The 26,871-nt window shown below is 41.4% G+C and overlaps 1 protein-coding gene across 1 annotated transcript in view; it reads right to left on the bottom strand.

Annotated features, from left to right (window-relative positions):
* Window positions 1–23,910: 23,910 nt before the first annotated feature.
* Window positions 23,911–26,871, bottom strand: part of LOC117970350 (C-type lectin domain family 4 member E-like) — a 59,624-nt gene continuing 56,663 nt past the window's right edge. Inside the window, exons 5-6 of the mRNA XM_058993532.1 lie at window positions 24,522–24,643; window positions 23,911–24,397 (exon numbers count right to left, since the gene is read on the bottom strand). Coding sequence (XP_058849515.1) covers window positions 24,223–24,397; window positions 24,522–24,643 — 297 coding nt within the window. The 3' untranslated portion in view covers window positions 23,911–24,222. The remainder of the gene's footprint in view (window positions 24,398–24,521; window positions 24,644–26,871) is intronic.

The raw sequence follows: 26,871 nt of genomic DNA on the forward strand, positions 1-26,871 counted from the left end.
TGTTGGTTCCCAGGTTGTAGACTTAAGGGTTGGAGTAGTTCCCCACCTTCCCCACCAAGTAATCCTTGGCAGAAACATACCAGGGTTTGACACCCTGGTGAAATTCAATAGGCAATTGGCTAAGCCGAAGGTAACTATTGAGGACGGAAGTATGCCTCCTGAGAGCCCCCATGACATTTTCCCGTTTACGGACCCAGATTTATTTTTTGAGAATTATTGTGTGAAAGAAAGAAAATCCCGCAGACAGCGGCGACAAGAACGAGATTCGAGAGCACAAAGCCTAATGGGGTTATCGACAAAACGTAATAGCAAGGGGGTATACACTCAGTGCAGCGAGACAGACATTTTAGCAGAGACAGGGGAAGTGATAATGGGAAATTCCAGGGAGGGGCCCTGGGAAGAGTGTCTTCAACTTCCCAGTGAAGACTTTGCTAGAGAACAGGAGCAGGACCCCACACTGGTGAATCTGCGGGAGAAGGTGGTATCCGTAAACGGTACTAGGGTAGAAAACGCTGTGATTAACCCACTTGAGCACTTTATCATAAAAAATGATCTACTGTATCGCTGCACCCAATTTAATCAAGAACCCATAGAACAGTTGCTGGTTCCACCTGCTTTTCAACCTCAGGTGTTGTATTTGGCACATTCACACTTGTTCGGGGGACATCTGGGGTCCGAAAAGACATTGCAACGGATATTAAGGAGGTTCTATTGGTTGGGTATTAGAAAGGCAGTGGACCGATATTGTAGGTCATGTCCAGAGTGTCAGTTGGCCAGCCCTAATCCAGGTTTACGAGCACCTTTGCAGCCTCTACCTATTATCGAGGTGCCGTTTGAAAGGATAGCAATGGATTTAGTGGGGCCTTTAAATAAGTCAGCTCGAGGGCATGAATACATCTTGGTCGTTTTAGACTATGCAACTAGGTATCCTGAAGCCATTCCTTTACGGAATACGGCGTCTAAAACAATTAGAAAGGAATTAATACACTTGTTCTCTCGAGTAGGTATCCCGAAGGAAGTTTTGACGGACCAAGGCACCCCTTTTGTGAGTCAGTTGATGAAGGATTTCTGTACTACCTTGAAGGTTACCCCCATTAGAACGTCTGTGTACCATCCTCAAACGGATGGGCTGGTGGAGAGGTTTAATAAGACCCTGAAATCAATGCTAAAGAAAGTAGCTTCCAAGGACGGGAGGGACTGGGACCTCCTGTTACCTTATTTAATGTTTGCGATTAGAGAAGTACCACAGTCCTCAACAGGGTTTTCACCCTTTGAATTACTGTATGGGAGACAGCCAAGGGGAATATTGGATATGGCAAAGGAAACATGGGAAGCCCAAAGGTCCACAGGACGTAATGTGGTCGATTATATTTTACAGGTCCGTGATCGAATTGCAAAAATAACTCCCATAGTAAAAGCCCATATGGAGGAAGCACAGGCACGCCAAGTGGGACAGTATAACAGGAGGGAGGTGCACCGTAAGTTTAGCCCAGGGGATAGGGTTATGGTGTTGGTGCCAACCCCCGAAAGTAAATTGTTTACTAAATGGCAGGGCCCATATGAGATAATAGCTCCAGTAGGAGAAGTTAATTATAAAGTAAGACAACCGCATAAGCGAAAGAAAGAACAAGTGTACCATATTAATCTCCTCAAACCGTGGATAGAACGGGAGGAGCTGGTAGCACTAGTGGCTTTGGGGAAAGACAGCGGGAATAGACTGGAAGGGAGGTCAGTTAACATAGGACCCTTACTTACACCCCAACAAATCCAGGAAGTGCAGCAATGCGTAGAGGCTAACCAAGATGTGTTCTCCCTGGTACCAGGAAGGACGACAGTTCTCCAACATGAGGTCCACACACCTCCTGGGGTGTGTGTCCGGGTTAGGTCCTATAGGATCCCGGAGGCCCAACGAGACGAAGTCGTCCGAGAGGTCGAAGCGATGAGACGGATGGACGTGATCGAGGAGTCCTCGAGTCCGTGGAACAGCCCAATTGTGATGGTCGCCAAACCCAACGGAACTTGGCGTTTCTGTAATGATTTTCGTCAGCTCAACCAGGTATCGAAATTTGATTCTTATCCTATGCCTAGGGTGGATGAGCTAATTGAAAGACTGGGTACGGCGAAATACTTAACCACTTTAGACCTCACAAAGGGGTATTGGCAAATCCCCCTGAGCCCTAAGTCGAGGGAAAAGACAGCTTTTGCCACACCCCTGGGCTTGTTCCAATACAAAGTAATGCCGTTTGGATTGCATGGCGCACCCGCCACCTTCCAACGGCTTATGGATATTATATTAAGACCTCATGCGCAGTATGCCTCGGCTTACATTGATGACATAGTGATATTCACAGAGTCATGGGAGACACATCTAGAGAAAGTTAATGCAGTGTTACAATCCCTAAGAGAAGCATCGCTGACTGCAAACCCAGAGAAATGTTTTGTGGGTTTGCAGGAAGCTCAATACTTAGGGTTTGTAGTAGGGGGCGGTAAAGTCAAGCCCCAGTTGAGTAAAGTAGAGGCCATCACTAAGTGGCCTATACCAAAGGATAAGAAACAAGTGAGGGCCTTCTTAGGTTTAGCCGGCTACTATCGGCGATTTGTGCCGGAATTCTCGTCTATTGCTTCACCCCTTACTGATCTAATAAAAAAATCGGCCCCGATTCGTGTTAAGTGGAACCCCGAGACAGATAAAGCCTTTAGGGCTATTAAGGAAATACTGTGTAACAGTCCAGTGTTAAAAGTACCCGATTTTTCCCAGCCCTTTGTATTACAAACGGATGCATCCGAGGTAGGCTTAGGGGCAGTGTTGTCACAGGTCGTTGGTGGGGAGGAACATCCCATAGGATACCTTAGCCGAAAGCTTCTACCCCGAGAAAGAAAGTATGCCGTGGTGGAGAAAGAATGTTTGGCAGTGAAGTGGGCAGTAGAGGCTTTAAAATATTATCTATTAGGCAGGGAGTTCACTCTAGTTACAGATCACGCACCCCTAAAGTTTATGAAAGAAAACAAAGAGAAGAATGCTCGGGTAACTCGCTGGTTTTTAGCTCTACAGCCGTACAAGTTCAAAATTGAACACAGACGGGGGTCTCAGAACGTGAATGCAGACGGGCTATCAAGAGTACATGGGGTTAGTTAGGTCGCTCAACCTTATAGGTTAGAGCTGGGGAAGAGGATATGTAGAAAGAGCGGCGTCGCTTTTAAGAAATGGCGACGCCAGTTGAAAAACTATACAATCCAGGAACCCTAGCATTAATAGGGAAGGCGGGGTTTCTGGGTATAAAGGGAAGTGGAGCGGGACAACGGGGGGGATCGTGGGGAGCACCACCGGTGTGTACTGCTGAACAGGGCTCAGAGAACTGAAAGTGCATTACATGTTATTGGAAGGTAAAGTGAACGTTTGATTTCGTTTTGAGCAAAAGCTGTATTTTGTTTTACCGTGGGCGTTTATCCTCTTGGTGAGGTAGTCTTTTGTTTTGTTAAGGTTTAAGTTATTTTTATGAAATACTGGACAAGAGACGCTGTCAATCGGTAACGACTTTAAAACAATCCCGCAGTTTCCGTGACGATTGGGAACCGTCACAACTGCCGTTTGTGTGTGGATGTATATTTATTTCGGGACTCAGAGGGAAGCGCGCATGCAGGCGCAGCAAAACTAGCGAGCTGTAACAGCAGGAACTGAGGCAACAGTCTGGGGTTTTGGACGTGGTTTTCTGGTACAGACAGGAACAACAGTTTCCACAGGTGGCGTGGACAAATAAAGATATTGTGCTTGAACTCTGAGACACCCCGTGTTTCTGTGAAGCACTGGGACATTGGTTGCAGGGGTTCACCCCACAACCAGGATACAATTCCATTCCATACTTGTGGATCCTTCCCAGTGTTGCAGCGATACTCCAGCAGAGGGTGTCCACGTTGTCCTTACAAATCACCTGTGTTCAGGGATACTCCAACAGTGGGGGGAGGTCTCTCTGTTCTTATCTGTGTTACAGCCAGTTCCAGCAGAGGGAGTCTGCGTTATCCTGACCTGTGTTGCAGAGAGATTCCAGCAGGGGGAGTCTTCCGTACACTCATCTGTGTTACAGAGACATTCCAGCAGAGGGCGTTCCTTTCTTCTTACCTGTGTTGCAGCCAGACTCCAGCAGAGGGAGGCTGCGTGATTCTTACCTGTGTGGCCGAGAGACTCCAGCAGAGGGCGTTGGTTCCATACTTACCTGTGTGGTAGGAATACTCCACAGGGAAAGGACTTGCAAAGGCCTCGGCCTGCTGGACTCGGCATTTCTGAAACAGTTAGTGAGGGACGAAGAAGTGAGCCAGTTAGTGACCCGTACAGGGCTTTACGCAACATAAAGGAAGTGATAATTTGTGTGTAAATATTGTAAATAAAAATTACTTACCTGAACGTTCCTTGTGTCTGTGCCAGTCGGTGGAAGCAAGAGTAGAGGCTTACACGGGAGTACTCTACTGGTTTGTTACAATATATATATATCAAAATGACATTTGAATCAACAAACTCTTTCTAAAAGCTATGGTTTAATTTTTTTATGTGTATTTTTTATATATTTTATACAAATACTTGGATACCATAGTTTATAAAGTGAAATGTAAGTAACTTGTGGCATTCATTTTGTAGCCTGTTTGCTTTCTAAATAAAAAGAAAAAGTGAAACAGACCCACATTGGTTTTATATATTGATTATCACTGCCATGGTTTCACAAATCCTTCTCATTTTTAGCTGTGTGCACGATTGATCAGACCAGACTTCGAGGGTATCTGACATGTACATAAGGTCTGCACAATCCTGCCCGGACGAGTCCACACCTTCCTTCCAGTCATCAGGCTCCTTACCGTACCAGTACCTGAAAGAGATGAGGAGCAGTACCAGTCAGTATCACAGCACTAAACTGGACATGCTCACTGTTTCACTGCAACACTTAATCAGCACTTAGTGAAAGAGATGAGCAGCAATGCCAGTCAGTATCACACAATGTCAGTAGAAAATGACTAGGTTGTTTGCTGCTGTATCCTTTTAATCCTCAGCAGTGATTTCAGAATGAGATTGAAGCTCTTACTTTGCCTTGTCATTGAGAGGAGTGTCGTCCACCCAGAGCCAGGCTCCTTCAGTAACAGCATCAGTCAGGCCGATCCAGTAGCGATTCCCTGCATGGGCTTTAGCTTCATTCAATAAGAATCTCTAAACAGAAAATACTCCTATCAGTTGTAGTGGAGATCTACCAGTCAGCTGCCCCCTAGTGGAAATATAAGAGCACTCCCCCTTTTTGAAGAAAGAGCAAACCTTCCTTTAAATGACAGCAAGAGGGGTGAGTAGCTTTCAGCTGATTATACGAGAGCCTGTCTGTGGCAGTGGGGGTTTCATAAAGTTCACATTGTCTTGTGTTCATGATGTCAGTGTGTGAACTCAGTGTTCTCTGCAGGAGTGAAGGAGGGCAGGGTTTGGGTGGGGCACTATTGTGTACCAGAGGGGCAACACCCTGGGGTTATTTATTACACTCAAAACACAAACAACTGTATGAACAGGGATTTCATTTACACACATCAAAATGTTCTGCAGTAAATTGCTGTCAAATGGTTTCCTGCAAGTCAGGTGTGATCTGATTCAGTTGAAATGTTTGCTGATACACCAGTGACAATCACAGACTCTAAATGCACACCCCGGGATTGAAGGGGCAGGGCGCCAGTGCTTCTCAAACTGGGGTACGGGGACCCCGGGAGGTCTGCAGAGGTGACCCAGGGGCTCCCCAGAAAATTCACTTTCACTGTTGAGGTGACAGACAGGCCTTGTGACACTGATATACAGAACAATATCATGTAACAGGGTTATTTTTTTTTTTTTTTTTTTTTTCACTAGTTTGTTTTTCTGATTAGGCCACATATCATGGTTTATTTCTATTTTATTAGATGTTTGTGTTTCACTTTGTTTGATTTGTAATATTTTATAATTGAGCCCTGTTTTGTTTCTTTATTGTACACGTGTGGAGTGAATATGAATGCCTAAGACATTAGTGACAAACAGTCCGATTGGGAGAGGATTGTCAAGTGAGAGCAATCAGGAAACTCCCAATCAAAATGCCCCCTCGAAACTGAAATGATCTCCGGGAGATTTAAAAACTGCAGAATAGGGTTAGAGAATAGGCTGCTGTGACCTGCGCTTCGTCTCCCTGTGTATTTCAAGATCAAGCCTCTATGATCCCCTGAAGTGAGCAGAACACTTGAGCTGTCTGGGGTTGTGGAGATGAAAGGCTGAGGTGCTGTGTCTGGACAAATTGTAGAGTGCAAACTGAGATTATTTCTGCCTACAGTGCTGCTTCATGGGGTGGATCAGGTTAGGGCGAGGCTGGCTTAAAGAAAGTAGTGTTGGTTGAAATTAAATAGCTATTAATTTAATAGCAGGGAGTTTGCACAGGTTAATGATATATGTTTTAATTATTTTTTTAATCATCATGTTTGGTGCTTATTTTAATAGTTTTAATATATTTATAGTTGGCCTGTTAATAGTGTTAATGTATTTATGGAGTTTTATTAATTAGCCATAACTTTGTAAGTTAGATACCTTGGGGTCGTGCTGGTGCTGACACTAATGGGGGGGGGGGGGGGTCAGGTTGCTGGCCTGTCTTGTAGCCATAGTCAGGTAAAATTGGTTAATTCAATACAGACCAGGTAAAAGCATAGTGATCTTAAGGGGCCCCGAGTGGGAGTTAGTGGTGCTTCAGCGGCTCACTAGGATTCGTTGTATTATTAGTCCCAGATTTCCCCCTGAACTACCTCATGTGTAAATCACAAATCATTGTATTAATAAACAGCCATTGGACAAACATTATCTGACTTGTCTTGATGTATTTGTAAGCGTTGCTGGAGATTGCTGTACTGCCAATTAAAAAGTACTTGTGTGCAGGAACCTCTAATATTTCTATTATTATTTTTCTGGGAATAAGGAAACAAAAATGAATTCTATTTTCAAGTTGTGCCACTATGCGCTGCCTTGTTACAATCCATTCAGTATTTACTATACTGCTGTGCAGTTTGAGAATCTCTAGTCTAGAGGCTATGGAGGCTGAATGGCCAGCAGGACCCTAGAAGCCCAGGGGGTAGAAGACTTAAACCCAGGAAACAAAAGGCAACTTCCAGCCAATTTTCCAGAAACTACTTGGAGGAGTGGAGACATTTTCAAGCAATTTGATTTGAGCAGCTTGGTTTGAAAATGTCACAGTCAGCTATTGGCTTCAACAGCTGCCAGAAAATCAGTTTCCTGGAAGCTGCCTGGTGTTTCAAGAGCTTTACAAACAGAGCTCTGTAAAGATGATGGTTAAACTGTACCTGCTCTGCCTAGCCCTCTATAATCACCAGGTCTGCTCCCATTGACACACAGCTAGTCTGGCTGGAGTGCCAGTTCATTGTATCAGGTGAGAAGATGTAGCACTTTCCATTGAACTGCACCCACTTCTCTGGACAACAACCCCGCTCTGCACAATGAGAGAAAGAAGCAGTGCATGTTAAACAGAAATGCCTGGAGATCTGAAGAAGAGGGCTGCACCTACAACACAGGACTAGATTCTTAACATTAGCATTAGCATGATTTTATCAGAAGGATGCTGCATCTCCCCTCCCCTCCAACTAGTACTGGGACAGATCAGTAAATGGGGAGGGTTGCCTTATTTGTCCCCCTGTTTAATCTCATCACTCAGAGCACTTGCTTGCTTCCTTGCATATTCTCCATGTTCGATGAATGCAGAACTAGGGGTGGGGCAGTGGTGACTTGACTGACAGCCAAGACTGATACCCCATTGAGTACCCCAGCCCCAGTCGATGCTGTGCTCTTCAAACCAGTCAAACCTGACCCATCTGGATCCATGGAGAGAGAGAGAGACAGACAGACAGACAGACACAGTAGATAGGTGAATGTTGCCTCTCTCCCTCTATCTCTTCTTTCCCTTATAGTCCAGTCTGTTAATGATAATAATAATGATGGGATTGTATAGAATTCACAACTCACCCTTTGAAGAGCCTTCTTTGAGAGGACAGTATTTATCCCAGATTGATGATTTGACAGAAAGCTCAGTATTGCTCTTTTTCAATTCAGAATGATTCTTGTTGAGGTTGCTGTAGTCACTGCTCAAGTCCTGGAGCTGATTCAGTAATGTAGTGTATTTCTCAGGATCTTCTTTAGTTTTGAAATCTGAAAAAAGCAAATAGACAAGCGTGAATTACAGTTTTGTTCAGTCGAATGCACTCAACCAGCTTGTTCTATACATGTTTAAAGCTGATTAATCAGTTCAGTAAATCTGACTCTGAAATGCAGTGATATCACCGTGTAACAATTTTTTTTTTTTTTTTTTGTTCCTGGGTAGTAAATGTTATTTCCTAATTGCTTATGCCTCAAAAGTATAAAAAATGGCTATTATTCCCCACAAACTTTGCTTTTGTGACCAGGACAGTGATATTTTGAAATTTACCTATTTTCCAGAACATTCCAGATTGATTCAGTGCTGAGTAAACTTGGAGTAACTTCTAGAAATTTCTAGAACTTTCCAGTAATATAAATAGTAGTATAAATACAGGGGCCTTAAGCCCACCAGTTCAGTTTAGTTCCAGCTGCCTAAGTGGATACATATCTGCATTTTTCTGAGATGGCATCAAGGTCATAGGAGACTTCAAAATGGTGGCATTCCTGATGGGTCTCCAAGGCGGTTTTACCAAGTTTCCCTGCTATCTTTGCCTTTGGGACAGCAGGGACACCAAGGCGCACTACCACAGGCAGGACTGGCCACAGCGGACCGAGTTCTCTGTGGGGAGGAACAACGTCAAGTGGGAGCCCGGAAGGTGCTGATGCCACCACTGCACATCAAACTGGGCCTTATGAAACAATTTGTCAGAGCTCTAGATAAGGAGTCGGCAGCCTTCAAGTACCTTCAAGACTTCTTCCCTAAGCTGTCTGAGGCAAAGGTCAAAGCCGGTGTCTTCGTTGGACCACAGATAAAGAAGATCCTGGAGTGCAATGAATTCCCCAAGAAGCTCACTAGTAAGGAGAAAGCGGCTTGGAACAGCTTTGTCGCAGTGGTTCGGGGCTTCCTGGGCAATCACAAGGCCGAAAACTATGTGGAGCTGGTCGAGACTCTGGTGAAGAACTACGGCACAATGGGCTGTAGGATGTCCCTCAAAGTCCATATTCTTGATGCTCATCTTGATAAATTCAAGGAGAACATGGGAGCGTACTCGGAGGAGCAAGGCAAGCGCTTCCACCAGAATATACTGGACTTTGAACGCCGCTACCAAGGACAGTATAACGAGAACATGATGGGAGACTACATTTGGGGGCTGATTCGTGAAAGTGATTTACAGTATAATCGTAAATCTCGAAAAACTACTCACTTCTAAATCTTTTGTAGTCATTTTTGTATTACTTTAGTATAAATACATGTTCATTTGGATTCATATGTTGTTTTTTTCTGACTTTATGTGAACGAAAAGACACAAATTCGCCCGTTTTCTCATTGGAAATAGGTAAATTTCAAAATATCACTGTCCTGGTCACAAAAGCAAATTTCGTGGGGAATAATAGCCATTTCTATACTTTTGAGGCATAAGCAATTAGAAAATAACACTTACTACCCAGGAACAAAAATTGTGTTACATAGTGTATTTGCAACCCATGCTTCACATACTGGGCATGGGAAACTGGTATCTGAATGCTCCTTTCACAAGTCCATTTATGTGAATACAAGTTTGATAGCGATTTGAAACCCTGTAAGAAACAGCAGTGTGTGAATACTCACGAGGGAGATGATGGCAGCCAGTAAGAGACAGCACAGGATGAGGAGGACCAGTGCAGGCTGTCTGTATGAAGAGGCTTTGCCAGCAGCACTCACAGGCGGGGTGGGGTCTGAGGAGAGAGAACAGAGCTCAGGATACAGTACACAGTATACTAAAGAAACTTTCTGGAGTTATAACTTCAACTTTCATCTGACCATTTTACTAGCGGAGCATCAGATAGTAGGCTCTTTTTAACAGTGCTTTAAAACCCTTAATATAAATAAAATTAATAATTAGTTGTGCTGTAACAACTTCATCTCAGCCCCATTACCCAAACAGTCCATAATCCCTGGTAATGCCCGCTGTGGAGGGTCTTATTGCTGACATAGAATATTGTAACGGAGTGGCTGCGGGACAGAGCTGAGCAGAGACAGAGCTGCAGCAAGCAGCAGGGGGCGTGGCTCCTGGACTGTGTGTGTGTGTGTGTGTGTGTGTGTGTGTGTGTGCGTGCATATGATGCGTGTGTGTGTGTGTGTGTGTTTGTGCATATGATGTGTGTGCATGTGTTGTGCGTGCGTGTTGTATGTGGTTATTCGGTGGTTTCTGTCTGTGTTCCTCTTGGTTTCATTTCAATGCACAGTGGCTATATAGTCTTCCTGCAAACTTAACAACTCAACGTTTTTTAGAGATTATTTCTGAAAAGAGGAAGCTACAAAAAACAAATTCAGCCCTTCTTTTTTACAAGAAGATTTTTTATTTTTTAGGGTCTGGGATTCAGTTTTATAAGCTGTACCCCCCTGTGATTCTGTTGCTTTTGAAGCATCCCTGTAAGGGGAGCCTGTATAATGAGTTTCAATTCACCTACTTTCTTTGTTTGAAGAGAGCTGTTTAATGGAAAACCCTCAGTAACAGGGTCAAGAATGCCTGTTCACATTTATTTTACACTTGTCTTATTATTTTTTAGATTTTATTGATTTGATAAGTGCACGCTTTATGTTGTCTGACACTTTATCATTGATTTGTATCACGTTATGTTGGCTTCTCCATCCATTTCCCTTTATCTGCCTTATTGGGCATTGACTAATTGAATTATTGATCAATTTACGCACCTGAATATAAATAGCACATGTTTTTACAAACGGGATGGCCATCCTGGGGTTTGTGTTTGTCTGTGCAGGAGTGGGAATGCAGCGTTTGGAGTGTGCAACGGCGAGTAAGAGAGAGTGAAACGGACCAGTAAATGGAGCATCCCGACAGTACTGGGCTGATATGCCGGTGATGAATAATGAACGGGAGCGACTGGAGTGTTTTTAGCCTGGCCGTAGCCGAGAGGAATTTAGGAAGTGAAACAGAATAGGCTATACTGTGATGCTGGTTCTATCTCTGTGTTCCCTCCCCTGCACTGACATTGTGTGTCTGTGTGGACTTTTTATAGACCACGGTATTCATTTTTTTTGTATTATGACAGTTTTACTATGTACTTAAAATGCATATTCCCTCTATTCGCTGGGTAGCAGCGTTGTTACACTTTAATACATGACCTCATTAACATGAACCTTGTTTAACCCTTTGAAATCTCATGACCTACATGTGGATAGAATGATTGTCTCTTAAACAAGTACCTTGTAAACAATGTGTGGCTACTTTAGGATTTTACAATAAATAAATGTCTTTTAAAATGGATTTGAGTGATTTTCTTGGCACCCATGTTCCTGCTGTTTTATCTGTTTCTGAATAAAAGACCCTAAAGGTATCCTCTAATTTGTTTTGTGCTCCTCGCTCTGAACTGGCGTAGTCGCTCTGCAGGTGTGTGCTGTTTCTGTACGCGAGACCGGGGAGGTGTTACATTTTCCTGTGCATTGTAGTGTAGGGGGTGGGACCGAAGATGCCATATGGAATCAAGTAGTAACTGCACCTAATTAACTGGTGATTGTTGACCTAATAAAAGCCGATTCCCTGCAGTTGTGTGGGATAAGTTTTTCTTTCTGGGTCCGTGTGGTTTTCGTTGAATGAAGCTGTGACCGGACGTGTGTGTTTCCCCCATTATCAGTGCCTCTACCAGGAGCCCGATATACGCTCCTTGCAAAGGAGCCGCCTCTTTTGTAGAGCGGTATCGGCGCTATGCTTCAGTGCGAGAGGACCCGGGTTCGCGCCCGCCCTCCGCCTGTGTGTGGATTTCCTCGCCTTGTGTGATGCGCCTGCCTGCGGGAACCGAGAACGCTACAATACGTTTTGTTTGCATGGTTTTGTGATGTTCTTTTGTATTTCTTTTTGTTTAGGGTTTTCTTTATCATTTGTATTTTCGTTATTGTAGATTGGGCATTGTTTCACGTTGGCAAACCCATTATCGGGTTCTGGTTTAAAACTAAATACTAATGGTAGTATTTGCTCATGTTTTTGACTTAAAGTTGTGTTAATAATAGACTTCGGCCACTATAGTGGAGTGGCGTGTATGGACTGCATCCGGGAAGCAGTGTCCTTTCATTTCTTTTTGTATGGTTGTCTATCTTTGTATCGAACTAGTAATTATTAGAATCTTGATTCTTTTTGCTGTGCAGTGCTTAGAAGACCGCAGTGATTATCTAGACCTTGCACCATTAATACTAGTTCTATTCCGTTTTTTTTACCCGGCGGTCTGTGACGGTAACTTGTGTTCCAGGGATCACTAGAGTGGTTTTATTTTATTAATTTTTAGGTGCACGATTAGTATTGATGAGTTGTTTGTGCTTTTATGATTTGATGCACTGTGTATTTGATTTTGTTTATGATTTTTTTTTTTTTAGTTCTTTGTTTCTGTTTTTGTGTATTTTTATATTTAGAATTCCTGGGCGCTGCTGCTGCTACAGACGCCGGGACTATTGGATGTATAATGTAATATGTATTATTATTATTATTATTATTATTATTATTATCTATTTCTTAGCAGACGCCCTTATCCAGGGCGACTTACAATCGTAAGCAAATACATTTCAGTTTCTACTAGGGTGCAACAACACTTTTTCATCTAGTGGATACTAGCGGTACTGCTATTGTCTGGTTATATGTAAACTATTATTCGTTTTATTTTGTAAGCAATAAAACCATTCTTTGTATTTTTTTTTTTTTTTTTTTAATATACTAAATACCTGCCTCCTTGTTCTTTTATTTGAATAGACTTGAGTGGGGAACCTAATTCTATACTTTTCTGGGAGCTAGTTCTCTCTAATAAAGATTCTGACATTGTTATCGGGGCTCCTCTTGCTCCTGGCAAATCAAAGAGGTGGCGTAGTCAAGTTTTATTCTTTACTTGTGTAAACCCGCCCGTGCGCCTACCACAGTAGTGTGATGTCTTTCCAAATGACCCCTTTCACTTGTTGATATATTTGCATGGCATATAAGACATACACACACATCTTTCACTGTAGTGAACACAAATTCACTTTCCCATTCTGAATGTAAATAATGTGTCTTTTGTTTCTTTTTAGATGGCCCAGCTGCATCGCTCATTTTTAATGATGTCTATGAACAAAAATCAGTCAAAGCTACTCACTTTCCAACAGAAATCAAACACAACTCTTCAAGCCTGGAATCTTACTGCAGAAACTAAAGACTAAACACTGGTGTCCCTCTCACACATGACCAATAAAGACAAGAGGATGCAGTGATAGAATTGCAGAGTTATTTAGTGCAATTGAAAACGAAGCCAGATGCACAAAGTATTTCATGCATCTTGAAATAAAAATATAAACATGATTCTTTAAACTGCGGTGAATACAAAACAATCAGTAAACCTGTGAGATTGACTTTCAAAGGCTCAGAGATCGACTGGGTGGAGACCCCTGTTCTAAACAGAAACAATAGACAATGATGGAGAACACACATAATAGGATATTTAGAGTAATGAAACAATTACAATCCAAAATACAGTAACTGTTCAGCCCAGCACAGGAGCATGCAGAACCCAGGCATGTCTGCCACTTCTCACAGGGTGGACCACTTTATTTATTTATTTATTTATTTTGCCTGATGTGCTGTTAAAGTTACGTGCAGCATATTTTGTTTTAAGGATTACTGTTACGTAACAATTGCCATGGGATTTTACTTGATGCAGGATGTGGTCAAAGCAGCAGGGCTTGTATAACATCCAATCAAAATATAAAATTTGAAAATGTAGCAGCCCTTTGAACAAGCCTAAAAAGGGACAAATTAAAGAATACAGCCGTATCAAATGGTTTAGTTAAACATGAGACAACTGAGGCTTATCTTTCCCTGCCACCATTCTTAAGCACAGAGTGTTGTAGTAACTGATAAAAAATCTACTATTTTTTCCAGGGTGTTCCTTAGTAGAATGTTAAATGAGATGGTATGGGTGTGTCACGGAGAGCTTCATGGTGACGTCAGACCTGGAAGAGAATGGACACAGACACCCAGTACTAGAGTTGAGATCAGTATTAGATCCTCCGCTATTCCTAATCTATATTAATGACTTAGATTCTGGTATAGGAAGCAAACACTGTAGCAAACTAAATTTGCAGATGACACAAAAATAGGAGGAGTGGTAAACAACGTTGCAGCAACAAAGGTCATTCAAAATGATCTAGACAGCATTCAAAACTGGGCAGACACATGGCAAATTACATTTAATAGAGGAAAGTGTAAGGTACTGCAAGCAGGCAATAAAAATGTGCATTATAAATATCATATGGGAGATACTGAAATTGAAGAAAGAATCTATGAAAAAGACCTAGGAGTTTATGTTGACTCAGAAATGTCTTCATCTAGACAATGCCGGGAAGCTATAAAAAAGGCCAACAAGATGCTCGGATATATTGTGAGAAGTGTTGAATTAAAATCAAGGGAAGTAATGTTAAAACTTTACAATGCATTAGTAAGACCTCATCTAGAATTTTGTGTTCAGTTCTGGTCACCTCACTACAAAAAAGATATTGCTGCTCTAGAAAGAGTGCAAAGAAGAGCAACCAGAATTATCCCGGATTTAAAAGGCATGTCATATGCTGACCGGCTAAAATAATTGAATCTGTTCAGTCTTGAACAAAGAAGAAAGACTATGTGGTGACCTGATTCAAGCTTTCAAAATCCTAAAAGGTGTAGACAATGTCGACCCAGGGGACTTTTTCGACCTGAAAAAAGAAACAAGGACCAGCAGTCACAAATGAAGATTAGATAAATGGGCATTCAGAACATAAAATAGGAGGCACTTTTTTACACAGAGAATTGTGGGGGTCTGGAGCCAACTCCCCAGTAATGTTGTTGAAGCTGACACCCTGGGAAGCTGACACCCTGGGATCCTTCAAGAAGCTGCTTGATGAGATTCTGGGATCAATAAACTACTAACAAGCAGGGGGCAGTAGTGGTTAGGGCTCTGGACTCTTGACCGGCGGGTTGTGGGTTCAGTCCCAGGTGGGCGACACTGCTGCTGTACCCTTGAGCAAGGTACTTTACCTAGATTGCTCCAGTAAAAACCCAACTGTATAAATGGGTAATTGTATGTAAAATAATGTGATATCTTGTAACAATTGTAAGTCACCCTGGATAAGGGCATCTGCTAAGAAATAAATATATAAATAAATAATAATAATAATAATAATAATAATAATAATAATAATAATAATAACAACAACCAAATGAGCAAGATGGGCCGAATGGCCTCCTCTCGTTTGTAAACTTCCTTATCTACTTATCTGTCTGTCTATAAATACATTCATTTAGCTTTATATGGCATACTAATCATGTTGCATGATTAGTATTATTGCATTATTTTTTTCATGCATGTTCCTATTTTGCTTTTATTTAAAAACATATTAAGAATACATGTACATCAATATATGGATATGTGATGCATATATGTAACATATAAAACAATTACATTGCATATATTTATTATATATTGAAAATATGTGTTCTTTCTATATGGGTTTACTATGCATTTACCATAGTTTACCCTGGTTTGCCATGTTTTGAACAGATAAGAAATACAACATTTTTAAAAATGTATATGATATAAAGTTGAAAAAAGTAATGGAACAAAAGCACATGTGAAGCAATATGTTTTTCATTAGCTTCTAATACTTGTACAAAGTTGCAGTGAATAGCTAAACTTTTAGCAGTAGTAAAGTGAAGCAGGACATGTGTAAATGTGACCCCTAGGTACTTACAATCCTGTTCTGCTCCTGCTCTCTTGCCCTGGGGTGTGTTTACTGTGGAGTAGACATCCTCCGAGGGATTCTGCAGCCCAGTATAAATGCTGTCCATCTCCATTGCTAGTGCTGTAGAGAAGTGAGCTAGAGAGGAAGTTCTGACTCCTTTATTAACAGTGCAGACTCTGCAGGGCTGGGCAGGGGCTAGAGAAAGTGGGGTTTCACACTTCAGTCTGTGGTACAGTGTAAATGCTGCCGATCTCTGTAGATATTGTTGCAGAGAAGTGAGCTAGAGAGGAAGTTGTGACTCTTTGTGAGACAGATAAAGAATTTGAACTGTAAATCTCTCTCCCGACCAAAAAAGGCGCTGGGTAAGGTTGATCGTATTCTTTCTCCTAGATGGACTGCCTTGACGGTAGGCAGAAGCCGGAAAGTGACCATATTAGGGGGAGCGCGTAGTTGCTTGCAAGGAGCAGGTTCTGGGTACAAAGGGGAAGCAACTACGTCAGTACGGCCCCTTGAGCTGATGTCGGTATCCAGCCGGAGCCTGTGTGTTTGTTAGTTTGTGTTTTTGTCGTTATCAGAGGAGGAGTAAGAGTCGGGAGCTGCAGCCGCGGAGCCAGCACTAGACCCGGAGCACGTCCCTCACAGCACAACACAGCACAGCACAGCACTCACCATGACCCCGGAGAAAGAGCACAGTTTCGTGCATGGAGGATTGTGGTTTAGGAGTGTTATTTATTTTGTTGTTCAGGACTGTAAAACCTGTCGTGTTCCCCCCGATACCATCGCTGGTAAAGGGGTGGTTTATTGTTATTATTTTTGGCTTTTGTTGGAATAAAAACACAGTCCTTTTGGTTACTTATTCCCTGTTCCTTATTCGTGGTATAGTTCACAAGGCAGCGTGTCCTTTTTTCTGTGTGTTTTAACTCACTTACACATCTTTCTCAATAAATATATTGCTATCATTTAAAAGATAATTGCTCCCTCTTTCAAGAAAAATGAAAATATTAATAAAAAAATCTGCATCAGCAGCATAGCAGTGCCCCATATATATAATATATATTGTTTTTGACCCCCTTAGACGTTTTGCTCACTAAATATCGAGGTATCCCTAGATAGGTTATCACCCCTCTTTCCACAAACACTACATATTTTAATGAGGAAGCCGTACCCCGTGAGCAGTAGCACCCCAAAGCATAGCCCATTATAACCAATACAGAACGCATGGGGACACGTCTTTTGATGCCCCATTTATCTCCCTTAGACGCCTTGCTCACTACCCCACGAGCAGCAGCACCCCAAAGTGTCAAAGTGGGTGACCTCAGACCAGAAAGGAATACACAGAGACAGTAGTGGAGTGAGTTGAAACTGAGTCGCGGCAGCGCTCAGTGTTTTAATTGAACAAAATAAAAGGTTTAAACAAAACAGAAGACAGGACATGGCACTTACGCCAAAATAAATAGACACACAAAACGGACTAACACTCAAACAAACGGTGGACTAAAAGACAAACAAACACGATGAGTACAAATACTTATTTTCGTCTATTTTCCTTTATCCTCTCCACACCCGCTCTCCACTCACCGAACACACAACCCAGAGTGAATAAAACGTGCATCTATATATACTGTTGTGCCAGGATTCAATTACTAATTAATTATTCACTTGAATCCCAGCATGTGAATTAATTATGTGCAACCTCGTGCTCACATATTAAATACTTTAAATGCATGTGAAGTGCAATCCCCGTGCCTAAATACAATTATACATTTTAAATACTCGTGCTCATTACCCACATTATATACCGTGTACCAACTACAATACACCAATATTAACACACGTAACATACAACATATAACACACAAATGCACACGGGCGGGGCACATTGCCACAGACACTTCTTTCAAAGCTGATTCTCACACAGGGGGAACCCCTCTATGCCACCCATATGTATTTATCCTGGCCCAAAACGGATTTTGATACAAAAACAGCAAAAATCATACAATAATCCGGAACGTCATCACACATCATCATAAATACATTGGGTGACGTAGAGGGGTTCACCCTCTGTGTGAATCAGCTTTGAAATAAGTGGCTGTGACAGAGAGCGATTTAATCCTAATCAACAATCTCCCTCCTGACCTGTGACGGCACGGTATAAAAGGAACAGTGTGCTCCGGACTGGATGGGTTGGCAAATCATTCCAGGGTGTCGGAAGTTGGCAATCCAGGAAGGGGGCGGAGTCTCAATACCAGAAGTCATTGCCTTAATGCGGTAGGCGATGTGTCAGTCGTGGACTGGAGGATATGTGATTGCACTCGCTACTGAAGGGGGGCATGACTGAGGGTATATCAGGGGAATGTGGCAAAGCAATCTGTTCCTTTGTTACAGTTACGGAAAGACCTGTATAGGACGTACGAGTGAAAAAGTACTGTGAGTGTTTAGTGTTTTCTTGTCTGTCTGTTTAACTGTTGTTATTTGTTATTCTAGACGGCTAAATTATTTGTTTATTTAGCAGACGCCTTTATCCAAGGTGACTTACAGACTAGGGTGTGTGAACTATGCATCAGCTGTAGAGTCATTTACAATTACGTCTCACCCAAACGACGGAGCACAAGGAGGTTAAGTGACTTGCTCAGGGTCACACAGTGAGTCAGTGGCTGAGGTGGGATTTGAACCGGGGACCTCTTGGTTACAAGCCCTTTTCTTTAACCACTGGACCACACAGCCTCCTCTCTAAATATCCGGGAGCTGTCGTGCTAGGCCAGCATCAAACCCAGACTACACTGCACTACTGTCACCGATTCTTGTATTAAATCACCACTTGCACTAACAGCACTCACTATTGGACTTGTGATCGTGTGTGTATAAAGTGTGTGTCATTATTAGTATTATTATTTCGGGACTGAACCCCGTGGTTTAACTGTGTGTGGCAAAGTGGTTTGCAGTGCGCAGGTGTAGAGGTGATGCAGTGCTCAAGACAATGACAAACAACACAGTACTGGTGAAATGGAGGTGTATTTATAATCCAAAGTCTGATGACAACAGTAAAGAAATGGAGGGCTGGCAATACACAGCGATGTGTATTGCACAGTTCAATAAACAACAGGCTGCAGTCCCGAAATAATAGACACAGTTAAACACCCACACAAAACACAGACACAGTCACAAGATCTCAGTCCTGGTCCTGGGACCCCCCTGTGTCTGCTGTTACTTTATTCCCAACTCAATTTCTTTATTGAACACTCAATTAAAACTAACAATTGGCCTAATCAAAGCTGTTGAATGATTTGAAAGAGATGGAGATTTCAAGTTCTGTATGAAATTGAATAGAACTTGAAATCTCCAACGTCTTATAAGCTGAAGAATAGTTTAAAAATGTGATTCACCAAATTGTTAGTTCAATTGAGTCTTCATTTAAGTAACTGAGAGCTCAGTTGGAAGAAAACCCAGCAGACACAAGGGGTCCCCATGAGCAGGGTTGTGAACCACTGCTTTAGAAGTTAAGAAAGATCACTTCTGTTTGTCTAAAACCATTGACCTGTGAATTGTAAAAGATAATCAGAACAATTCAAATATGAACACATGTGAAGTGACACAATGTACTACTTCTGTACTTTTCTTTTTCAAGCATACAAACATTAACCTTTGTTTGAAACCCTTTGAGCTATTATTTATTTATTTTGTTGACAAAAGCCATACTCGTGTTTAATATGCTGGAAAATAAACGTGATGCATGTGTGGCATAGTAATTATGTAACATAGTGTCAGTCATGGGGTTTGTTTTGTTGATTTTTAGCTGAAGAGATTCATGTTTACAGCAGTTTTTTTTGTTGGTTTAGCAGAAATGGACACGCCTTGAACATGTATGTAGGTTGCCATAGGTTTTATCTGACAATTTCCCGTGTTTTTCAGCTTCGTCAGCTCTTACTGTCACTTAAAACATAGTTTTTTGTTTTTAGTTTTCATTGTTATTTTCCTGGAATGCTGAGTTAAAATATCTGTATACATAGCAATGGAAAGTACATCATTTTTTCCATTGTAGGTTTCTCTGTGTAAGTTTTAGGTTTGCAGACCATCTTAGTATTTGCAACATGCTCTATTATTAAAGCAAACATTTCCAAGCATGATCACATTTTAAATATAATTTGCACTTATACATAGACTTCTCATTAATAGACAGTGTATTTGAATTTTCTGTTTACTTATGTGGAGTCTGTGCAACGATGTGGAGTAATAATAATAATAAAACAAAGTTGAAGGGAACAATACTTTACAAATGCATCAAAGAACTGCTGTAAAAACTGATTTGCAATATTAGTATAAAAACATATAATTGACTGGACTATTCCAATGGTCATGTTAAGCTTTGTATGTAAGATGAACTAAAGCACACATACCAGGAAATAAAGTTAACATGCAAAGCAGAGCACAGTGTAAATAATGATAGAAGACAAGCTTACCATGAACGTTTTCTTTTCACATTTAATAATGCACTTACTTTACAGCCGCGTGTACTCAACAGGCTTTTTGCATACTAATGTATAATTGCAATAAGTTGCATTCGCATGTGCCTCCGTGCTGTCCGTTTAAGTCTCAACAGTTGTACTGCTACCTGGCACTACATTATTTGCATCGCCAGCATTTGACTACATCAAGTTTGATTACACTTTTTAAATTTTTAAAAATTTGCTCATGATCATTGTTTAACTGTAAACAGCAGCTAATGGGTTTGTGACCTTAATGTGACCAGTGCAGTGCCATATGGGATATGGAGTTTTCTTGAACTATAAAAATGGGGCAATCTAGGTAGAATACCTTGCTCAAGGGTACAGCAGCAGTGTCCCCCACCTGGGATTGAACCCACAATTCTCCGGTCAAGAGTCCAGAGCCCTAACCACTACTCCACACTGCTGCCCTATTAGTAGTTAGCATAGATATAGAACTTTTTTATAGCTATGGTAGTTATACTTAATTACAAATTATTGATATTCATGCCTATAAAAAAAGCGTTGAGATAATCGGGTGTATTTATGTATGTATGTAACGTAGGTATTTATTTATTTTATTTATTAATATGACAAAATCAAAACGCCTGCAGGGAAAGAAAGTCAGTCTCCTAAGCTGTTCATTAGCTGTGTGACCTTCTCTATCGTAATATATAAAGAAGAAAGTTTGTCTGTCTGTCTGTCTGTTCCTTTCTGCATCCGGACCCCGCAGGAGCCAGTGCAACCAAACTTTACATGGCCTCCTCTTTCATCCAGGGGAAGGTCCAGGGCTATGTTTGGATCCAAAATTTTGACTTTATTTAGTAACCCCATTTCTGGATCACTACAGTAGCCATGTAGTTTGGTAACTTATTGGAAACCATAAGGCTACCGTTCCTCCATTTGTCATGCATGAAATATTGAAATATTGAATTTCCCCGGGCAATGCCGGGTACTTCAGCTAGTATATATATACACACCACCCTTCATTCTGTCTCCTAGCTGTTCATTAGCTGTCTGACCTTCTCTATTACAACCCTTCATTCTGTCTCTCTTTATTTTTCATCTGACCGTCATTTTTTTTTGTATCGGGAGTGTTTTATTGGTTAAAACCGAAAATCAGAAGCCCTATTTATAATGCACATTTTGAATGACCTTTGCTGCTGCAACAGTGTTTGCCACTCCTCCTATTTTTGTGTCCTCTGCAAATTTAACAAGTTTGCTTACTATACCAGAATCTAAATCATTAAGGTAGATTAGGAAAAGCAGAGGACCTAATACTGATCCCTGTGGTACACCACTGGTTACCTCACTCCATTTTGAGGTTTCTCCTCTAATCAGTACTTTCTGTTAACCACTCCCTAATCCATGTGCATGCATTTCCTCGAATCCCTACTGCGTTCAGTTTGAGGATTAATCTTTTATGCGGGACTTTGTCAAAAGCTTTCTGGAAATCTAAATAAACCATGCCGTATGCTTTACAATTATCCATTTTCGATGTTGCATCCTCAAAAAAATCAAGCAGGTTAGTTTGACACGATCTCCCTTTCCTAAAACCATGCTGCCTGTCTCCCAGGATATTGTTACCATATAGGTAATTTTCCATTTTGGATCTTATTATAGTTTCCATAAGTTTACATATAATAGAAGTCAGGCTTATTGGTCTGTAGTTACCTGGTTCTGTTTTGTCTCCCTTTCTGTGGATTGGTATTACGTTTGCAATTCTTCAGTCTGTCGGTACAACCCCTGTGTCAAGAGATTGTTGCATGATCTTGGTTACCGTTTTTTAAATAACTTCTTCAATTTCTTTGAGTACTATTGGGAGGATCTCATCCGGCCCAGGGGATTTGTTTATTTTAATAGCTCCTAGTCCCTTTAACACTTCTGCCTCTGTTATGCTAAAGTTATTTAAATTTGGATATGAACAGGTCGACATGTGGGGCATGTTGTCCGTATGAGTCGACCACGAAGGCAAAACACCGTCCGCAGACCACAGTGCTATCGTAAGGAGTGGGAGATGCAACCTTTGCATTACATTGTTTTATTTGATTTAGGCGATAGTAATATTATTATGTAGACACCCAGACTGACTGGTGAATGCAACAGAAATAAAGAGTTTACAGAGAGATACTCTGCCTGGGAGCATGAAAGTGGCTCAAATCTTTCTTGTATGGTTTCCCAATTGTATACTATTGGTGCAAACATGTTGAAGCCCGTTTAGTATAATTTTCTTTCCTATTATGTATAGCCTTGTAACAGTGCGAGGTGCCCTGTACATTGTTTTGTTTATTTATTTTTAGATCGGGGTCTCCCCCTCCGCCCCTGTGCAGTGTATTTTGTATTTGTTTTGTATTATGATTTATTTATTGTAATTTGTGACGGCATACTGCCATGTTATTGTTTTGTTTATTTTTAAAACGTGTCCTGGCAGAGGCGAGATTGGTGCTCGTTGTTATGTATGTGATCTGTGCAATTGATTAAGAGCACTACTTTTTGGGTGTAAGTTTACCACAGTTCCGGTTAGAGGTTCGATAGTGTAATGATACTAAATGTAGGAGTGTGTTTGTGGCGCGCTATGTTCTGAAGTAAAACATGGTTCCAGAAGTCAGAGTGTATGCCTCTTTACTTAAGAATAATTGTGTTAATAGAGTAAGATATACAACACTCGTCCTCTGCTAGGAGTAATGGAAAAACTCGTGCAGAAGGTGGCCATCTCCCGAATTAATTAAGTGATTAATTTTGTTGCTAATCGGGAGATGGTCACCTGAATATAAAAAGCCTGCAGCTCTCCAGCTTGAGGTGGGTGTTGTAGGAGCGGAGAGAGCGAGAGTGGAGAGAACTGAAACAAGAGAGAAACTTAAAAATTAAACATAGGAACAGTGAAGGCAATCTGCCCAGCCTGACCTGTGTTTTATATATTTTGTGTTCGAGATTTGTTTCTGTTTACACCTTTTATTTTCGCTCTGTGAGCAAAGTGTTTTTTGTTCAAACTTTTGATTTATTTTTGTATTTGTTAATAAAAACGGCAGCCAGCCGATTCCGCCTTTAACTGCAGTACTTGCCTGGTGTCAGTTTTCGTTCCTGCTTCTGCCTGACGTCAGACCACCAGTCACCCTGTCACAAGCCTATATTTATATCATATAGATCTTAAAATACTACATTTAGACCACTCCACAATAATTCTAGCTAACTACGTTTGGCATTATACAAATATGCGTAATACATGCTTCACTTTGCACATATTCATTTTTCATACATAATCTCAAGGTTAACAGCTATTTACAAGAATATGATCCTATTAAGGAAGAAAAAAGAAAACGTTTACATTTGCGTGTTCTTAAATTTTGGGCATGTACGATAATTTTTCACAAAATAATATAATTTTGAGGCTCCAATATGATATTTTCATTTTTCAGATCCTGCAACACTGACCCTAACTCTGCATTCCCATCCACCCCCCCCCCCCCCCCCCCCCCCCCGCGAAGTGTTCCCTAGCAGTGTTGCCAGACCTAAAAAATGAAAATATCATATTGCAGCCTCAAAATTATTGTATTTCATTAAAAATTATCGTACATTCCCAAAATTCTGTTCTCTATATCTGTTTTTATAAATGATTGCAAACTCAGAGGAGATTATATATCAAAATGGCATTTGAATCAACAAACTCTTTCTAAAAGCTATGGTTTAATTTTTTTATGTGTATTTTTTATATATTTCATACAAATATTTGGATACCATAGTTTATAAACTGAAATGTACTTTGTGGGATTCAGATTTTTAGCCTGTTTGCTATCTAAATAGAGACAAAGTGAAACAGACCCACTTTTGTTTTATATATTGATTATCACTGCCATGGTTTCACAAATCCTTCTCATTTTTAGCTGTGTGCACGATTGATCAGACCAGACATTGAGGGTATCTGACATGTACATAAGGTCTGCACAATCCTGCCCGGACGAGTCCCAACCTTCCTTATCGTCACTAGGCTCCTTACCGTACCAGAATCTGAAAGAGATGAGGAGCAATGCCAGTCAGTATCACACAATGTCAGTAGAAAATGACCAGGTTGTTTGCTGCTGTATCCTTTTAATCCTCAGCAGTGATTTCAGAATGAGATTGAAGCTCTTACTTTGCCTTGTCATTGAGAGGAGTGCCGTCCACCCAGAGCCAGACTCCTTCAGTAACAGCATCCGTCAGGCCGATCCAGTAGCGATTCCATGGATGGGCTTTAGCTTCATTCAATAAGAATCTCTAAACAGAAAATACTCCTATCAGTTGTAGTGGAGATCTACCAGTCAGCTGCCCCCTAGTGGAAATATAAGAGCACTCCCCCTTTTAAAAATAGAGCAAACCTTCCTTTAAATGACAGCAAGAGGGGTGAGTAGCTTTCAGCTGATTATACGAGAGCCTGTCTGTGGCAGTGGGGGTTTCATAAAGCTCACATTGTCTTGTTCATGATGTCAGTGTGTGAACTCAGTGTTTTCTGCAGGATTGAAGGAGGGCAGGGTTTGGGTGGGAGGGCACTATTGTGTACCGGAGGGGCAACACCCCGGGGTTATTTATTACACTCAAAACACAAACAACTGTATGAACAGGGATTTCTTTTATACACATCAACATGTTCTGCAGTAAATTGCTGTCAAATGGTTTCCTGCAGGTCAGGTGTGATCTGATTCAGTTGAAATGTTTGCTGATAGACCAGTTACAATCACAGACTCTAAATGCACACCCCGGGATTGAAGGGGCAGGGCGCCAGTGCTTCTCAAACTGGGGTACAGGGACCCCGGGAGGTCCGCGGAGGTGACCCAGGGGCTCCCCAGAAAATTCACTTTCACTGTTGAGGTGACAGACAGGCCTTGTGACACTGAGATACAGAACAATATCATGTAACAGGGTTATTTTGCTTTCTATTCTTTTTTTCACTAAATAGTTTGTTTTTTTGATTAAGCCACATATTACGGTTTATTTCAATTTTATTAGATGATTGTGTTTCACTTTGTTTGATTTGTAATATTTTATAATTGAGCACCGTTTTGTTTCTTTATTGTACACGTGTGGAGTGAATATGAATGCCTAAGACATTAGTGAGAAACAGTCCGATTGGGAGAGGATTGCCAAGTGAGAGCAATCAGGAAACTCCCAATCAAAATGCCCCCTCGAAACTGAAATGATCTCCGGGAGATTTAAAAACTGCAGAATAGGGTTAGAGAACAGGCTGCTGTGACCTGCGCTTCGTCTCTCCCTGTGTATTTCAAGATCAAGCCTCTGTGATCCCCTGAAGTGAGCAGAACACTTGAGCTGTCTGGGGTTGTGGAGATGAAAGGCTGAGGTGCTGTGTCCGGACAGACTGTAGAGGGCAAACTGAGATTATTTCTGCCTACAGTGCTGCTTCAGGGGGTGGATCAGGTTAGGGCGAGGCTGACTTAAAGAAAGTAGTGTTGGTTGTTATTAAATAGCTATTAATTTAATAACGGGGAGTTTGCACAAGTTAATGATATAGGTTTTAATTATTTTTGGCTATTATTTTTATAGTTTTAATATATTTATAGTTGGCCTGTTAATTGTGTTAATGTATTTATGGAGTGTTATTAATTAGCCATAACTTTGTAAGTTAGATACCTTGGGGTCGTGCTGGTGCTGACACTAACTGGGGGGGGGGGGGGGGTCAGGTTGCTGGCCTGTCTTTGTAGCCATAGTCAGGTCAAATTGCTTAATTCAATACAGACCAGGTAAAAGCATAGTGATCTTAAGGGGCCCCGACTTACAAGTAAGTGGGAGTTAGTGGTGCTGCAGTGGCTCACTAGGATTCGTTGTATTATTAGTCCCAGATTTCCCCCTGAACTACCTAATGTGTAAATCACAAATCATTGTATTAATAAACGGCCATTGGACAAACATTATCTGACTTGTCTTGATGTATTTGTAAGCGTTGCTGGAGATTGCTGTACTGCCAATTAAAAAGTACTTGTGTGCAGGAACCTCTACTATTTCTATTATTATTTTTCAATTTTCAAGTTGTGCCACTATGCGCTGCCTTCTTACAATCCATTCAGTATTTACTATACTGCTGTGCAGTTTGAGAATCTCTCGTGTAGAGGCTATGGAGGCTGAATGGCCAGCAGAACCGTAGAAGCCCAGGGGGTAGAAGACTTAAACCCAGGAAACACAAGGCAACTTCCAGCCAATCTTCCAGAAACTACTTGGAGGAGTGGAGACATTTTCAAGCAATTTGATTTGAGCAGCTTGGTTTGAAATTGTTTGAAAATGTCACAGTCAACTAGAGGCTTCAACAACTGCCAGAAAAGCAGTTTCCTGAAAGCTGTCTGGTGTTTCATGAGCTTTAGAAACAGAGCTCTGTAAAGATGATGGTCAAACTGTACCTGCTCTGCCTCGCTCTCTATAATCACCAGGTGCCCCCCCATTGATGTGCAGTTATCACGGCTGGAGTTCCAGTCCATTGTATCATTTGAGAAGTAGTA

The sequence above is a fragment of the Acipenser ruthenus genome, chromosome 20 (genome assembly GCF_902713425.1).
Source record: "Acipenser ruthenus chromosome 20, fAciRut3.2 maternal haplotype, whole genome shotgun sequence".
Lineage (NCBI taxonomy): Eukaryota > Metazoa > Chordata > Actinopteri > Acipenseriformes > Acipenseridae > Acipenser > Acipenser ruthenus.